General features: G+C 45.4%; 1 protein-coding gene across 1 annotated transcript in view; it reads left to right on the top strand.

Annotated features, from left to right (window-relative positions):
* The window catches only part of NDP (Norrie disease (pseudoglioma)), a 7,474-nt gene extending 7,220 nt beyond the window's left edge, over positions 1-254 (top strand). The window contains exon 2 of the mRNA XM_009997844.1: positions 6-254. Within this exon, the coding sequence (XP_009996146.1) occupies positions 6-254 (249 nt within the window). The remainder of the gene's footprint in view (positions 1-5) is intronic.
* Positions 255-5,146: the final 4,892 nt, after the last annotated feature.

The raw sequence follows: 5,146 nt of genomic DNA, 5'->3' as shown, positions 1-5,146 counted from the left end.
CTTAGCCCTCCTCTCTCCCTCCCCGGATGTTCCTGCTGGCTCGCTGCGAAGGGCGCTGCAGCCAGACGTCGCGCTCGGAGCCGATGGTTTCGTTCAGCACGGTGCTGAAGCAGCCCTTCCGCTCCACCTGCCACTGCTGCCGGCCCCAGACCTCCAAGCTGAAGGCCATGCGGCTGCGGTGCTCGGGGGGCATGCGGCTCACCGCCACCTACCGCTACATCCTCTCCTGCCACTGCGAGGAGTGCAACTCCTAGGGACCTGCTGGCCACCGCAGCGGGGGCACTGACTGGGTTGTTGCTGCCAGGGAAGGCTTCTGAGAAGAAAGCCGAGGTGAGGCTGGTGCTCCCAGGGTAATATTGCAGCGAGGACAGGACTAACCAGGCCGGATTGGAACTGAGAGCTGAAACGTAAAATTCCCTGGGGCTCCGGATGGTGTCGGTACCGAAGCGTGGGCTGTGACAAAGGCAAAAGCACAATGACTTGTTTTTAAGAAGCCTTTCTTTTTTTCTGAAAGGCTATTTTTCGGAGTTTCTTCTTTTTCAGGCTCAGCTCTGACTACGGAGAGGTGCTTTTACCTTCGACCAAGGGCAGTGGAGGAAAATAGAGGAAGGTCTTCTGGATGACAACATTGTGCTTGGGGAGTTGGTGTTCGGACAGAGGATGGGCATCGGTTCCCATATATTACCTCTTAACCTATCAATTTATTCTCAGTCTCCCAGTTATATTGACCTTCAGAACAAACTGTTGTTGGCAAGGGCTATCTGTCACTGACTGAGCAGCCAAGTGCTGGCTAACTTCAACTGTGGTTTAGCTGAAATTACAAATAAATCATTGAAAAGTGAGCTGAATATGAAATGTAGAGTGGGGACTACCCAACCCTAGCCAGGTGAAACAGTTATTTGCAGCGTGCAGCACCACAGCTCAGTGGCTGAGTGACTCCTGAGAAGGGAAAGGTCATGCAACCCATTATTTTCCTCTAAAAGCCTGGAAATGTGACACATCACATCTGTCACAAAACCCATTATTCAAACACTAAAAACTAATCAAGGATTAAAAAGGCACATACTGAATGGAGTCCTTTCTTAACTCGGGCAGATCTGTTGTTGTGCAGAACTGGAGCCACCAGAATAACGACCAAACCTAGGACTTATTTTTGTCTATGGCTCTGAGGCCATAGAGGCCTCTGAGCGAGTACTGTTTTGCCTTTTAGGGACAGGCTATCACAGACACATGGGAATCACACTGAAATGCCCCTAGGATGTTTAAAGCAGAGCCAGCCATTATCCACTGGACCACAAAAGCTGTGTTTTGATTTACTTAATGATCTGCCACCTGGAATCCTGGTTGATTCACCCTCCAGCTTGGCAGCTGCTTGGGGAATGGCATAGCTCTTGGCAGGGTCGTATGCCCATGCATCCTTTGTGTGCACACAAGGATGTAGGAGGCTGTGGCTGGTAAGCAGGAGCCCAGACCTCACCTGCAGGTGAAGCTGTCCTACAGCTGGGTCCCAGAGCTGGAAGAAGGCAGCATTGCAGGGTCTTGCAGAACAGGAGTAGCCAATGCTTCTCTGTGGGAAGCAAATGAGACCATGAGCTGCTTTCCCCTGTGTGGCCTTTGCAGAAAGAAATGCCCTGAGTAGCTAAATGAATTGCAGTGATTGACAGGGTGAAAGGATCCTAAGTTTTGGGAATGGTGTTTATAGAGAAACTGTGTCCCTCCTCTGTTAACATGAGGTTTTAGGAAGGTTCACTCACAGTCTCTCATGACTGCAAAGAAATAACATAACGTATTACGGTTCTTATCTCCTTAAATGGCAGTATGTACAGTCAGTCAGCAATATGCCTGTGATGTTCACACAAACCTTGGCAAGACAGTTTTGATAGAAATCATGAAGGTGTCAGGAGCATCTCTGCTGTGTAAAGATTCAAAACCAGTGCAGTTTCTACCTCTTTGTACCAGCCATGTGTGTAGCCCCATAGTTACTCTCTGGGATGGACTGGAACAGCTCCCCTGCACAGCAGTGCCTGGTGGGGCCCCATGGTACGGAGGGCACATCCTACCCAAGCCCAGCATCCAGTTGCTCTGTGCAGCACCATCAGTCTGCAGAAATTACAATACACAGCAGCCTGGGGACACACATGGCAGGAGATCCCCAAGGTCTGGCAAGGAGGGCAGCTGTCCTGTGATCTACACAGGAGTTACTATGGCTGCTCTGGCAAAGTCAGATTCCTTTGCCACTGCCTCCTCATGGTGAGTATGTATGGGATGTGAAGGCAGGCAGGTGACCAACACTGGCCTTACAAGCCAAATCCTGGAGCTGGATGTCTGTCAGTCAGAAGTGGAAAACAGCAGGGGAAAAGGACAACAACAGACATCAGTTATAGAGGCTTGTGGTCCACGGAACTACTGTCTCTGTCTTCTGGAGATGACTTGGAGATGGTCAGTTTTCAACAACAAAGAGCGGAGGGCAAACAAAAGGGTGAATCAGATTGTTAGAAGCTGATGGGCTCAGATTAAAATGTCAAAGCTGAGAGTGATGAGCCCCAGTGAGCTCATTAGACACCACTCCTTGTTTCAGCATTGTCAGTCATTCTTTTCACATCTGATGCGTAGTCTGAACATCAAAGGCAATGTGATAGGAGTGTGAGCCAGGCATTACCCCCAGACTACTTTATATGAAAGATCATATGTGCGTCCTTTCCCGATCTCTTTCAACCTCCAGCATCTAAAAATCCCATTATCCAAAAAAGCACCACCCCCTACTGTTAGTTATATATAGAAAAATCCAGTCCTTATCTGAAACTTCAGCAATATCTTTGATAACCAAATAACTATACTGCAAAATATGTGTAACCTCTAAGTGTGGGTATAGACACTGCTGCACACAAGCAATGCTATGCAGTTATCTAAGGAATGGGGAATGTTTTCAGGGTAACTGCTATATCCAGATTCAGACTCCCACCCCCAGGTTGTGCTGCCACTGACCTTCTCTGCTGATGCTAAATGGGATGCCGGGGGCGCTGTGACACAAAATTTGGGTGACAATTCGTGGTACTCCTGCACAGCTGCAGGATGTGGCAGAGCAGCGAGGGCCCTGAGTACCATCCTCTGGTGAGAAGAGAGGAGAAGCTTGAGCAGAGATCATGCCTGAGCCAATTTAGAAAAAAAAAAAAAAAAAAGAGTATTTATAGTGTGAGAAGAGCTTGGCTGGTATTTATTCCCACATCTCCTAGCTATCACAGTGCCAGAGCTATAATTGTTCAAATCTGTCTCACCAAAGATATTCTTTTGTTTCAACAAAAGCTTTTTTTTTCCCCTCTCACACCCCACATTCCTTCCAGTTTTGCATGGTTCCTCTAATGAAATAATCGCCTTGTGACCACAGAGGCTATTGCCAGGCATAAAGGTTGAGGTGAATTCAACATTATCTAATTTAACAGCTGAGTTGAATAAATGCATGGAAGGAATATAACAGAATTATGAATGACAAGACAAAACATGATTGTAAATAGCTAGAACTAGATATTAAACAATTAATCAAACTTTCAAATTCTCTTTTGGCTTTGCCCAGCAATCTTCATATTCACATTTAAAATAAGAAGGAGCTTTTCTTAAAAAAAAAATATGCCCTAATGCCAGTTACAGATTTGTATTTTTATACTTTTTATCACCATTTTAGGCAACTAAGGGCTGAATGAAGCACACAAGTGCTCCTCATGTCAAAATTCAGGTACCATATTGAAGCAAAAGAAAATGAGGCTTCAGGTAAAAACTACAGGATATGGCTTATGGTGAGAAAGTCTAAATGGCACCTGGAGATGAAACGGTGTGGGAAACAGTTGTCCTTCTTCCCCACATAAGTATACAAATGGCTTCCTGATTTCTTAGCCTGACACCGCTCTGAATACCTAACCTCTGTTTTTCAAGTCAGTGCAAGTGCTTCTTAAACCTAACAATGCGGATAGCAATGTCTAGTTGCCCAGATAATTTTGTAGGGCTTTTTCTTTGCTAAAGCATCCTCTTAATGGAACTTGAATCAGAAAACTTGTCCTTTCTTCCTCTCACTGCACCTCATCCTTCAGGCACCATCTTTGCTCACAGAAAGGCTGGTTCAGCTGTGATCATCCTGTGGTTTGCTCAAGATGAGATATGGTACAGACTATCAACTTGTTATCATCCTATGCTTTCTTTTCTTGTGATGAAGTTTCTGAGTTCAGCTTGGCTTACTTTTGACAGCCACCCACCCCAGCAGTGATGGTAGTACATTTCAGCTGGAGTGATTGTGCTCATGGAGATCAGGGAGAAGTACTAGACCTTTGCTGGTACTCTTGCTTGTAAGAAAAGACTCATAATGCCACCACATTTTATGCTTATGAGAAATAATGTGATTTGCCAGAGTAAAAGGGTCTGTGACCCAGCAAATTTTAATTATGCTGCTCCCATTTGCAGTGGGTCTCTTAAGCACTTACAGCTGCATAGATACAAAAATGGTTTGCTGGTTCAAGCCTTATATGAATCATTAAACTGAAGAACTTACTGCTTTCTTGGGGATGACCCCACTGACTTTCCTTACACCTCACCTTGCCCTCTGAGCTTGGAGAACTTCTACCAGACAATTGAACCTGAGCCTGGCTGTCTCTTGGTGGCATTTATCAAGGCCTTTGTAAGCTACTGTCATGGTGCTCACAGCAATAATGGAGATGTAAAGTTCAGTGATGTCCACGGTACCACAGCCTGTGCTGGGCCTTCACCTTAGCTGAGGCCTATTCACCAAGTCCTTGCAGATCTACCATGAATCCTTGAAACTCAAACAGAAATGTGTAGATTAGAGCCAGAATATTTTTGTGAAAGAGGAGAAAAATAGAATATGGGAGGTTAGTATCTCATAGGAGGAGTCTGATGCTCTGCTGCTTTGTCTGTTTCTCCTCAGTTCCTAGAACCTGATATAAGAGAAGTGTTGCTTCTGAGCTCTCTTTTGAGGGTGAGTGTTTTTACAGTGCTTAGTCCTACAGGTTTAAAGACAGTGGTTTCTTACTGAATTTGTTTGAAACAGGATTAAACCCTGTAGGAAACACAGCTCTGCCTAGCAAGGAATATTTTCTCTGACTTGGGCCATAAATATTTTTTAAAAATCCAAATGCCATTT

This window comes from Chaetura pelagica, unplaced genomic scaffold (genome assembly GCF_000747805.2).
Source record: "Chaetura pelagica isolate M959 unplaced genomic scaffold, ChaPel_1.0 scaffold360, whole genome shotgun sequence".
NCBI classification, from domain to species: domain Eukaryota; kingdom Metazoa; phylum Chordata; class Aves; order Apodiformes; family Apodidae; genus Chaetura; species Chaetura pelagica.
This window is presented reverse-complemented; position numbering and strand designations above follow the sequence as displayed.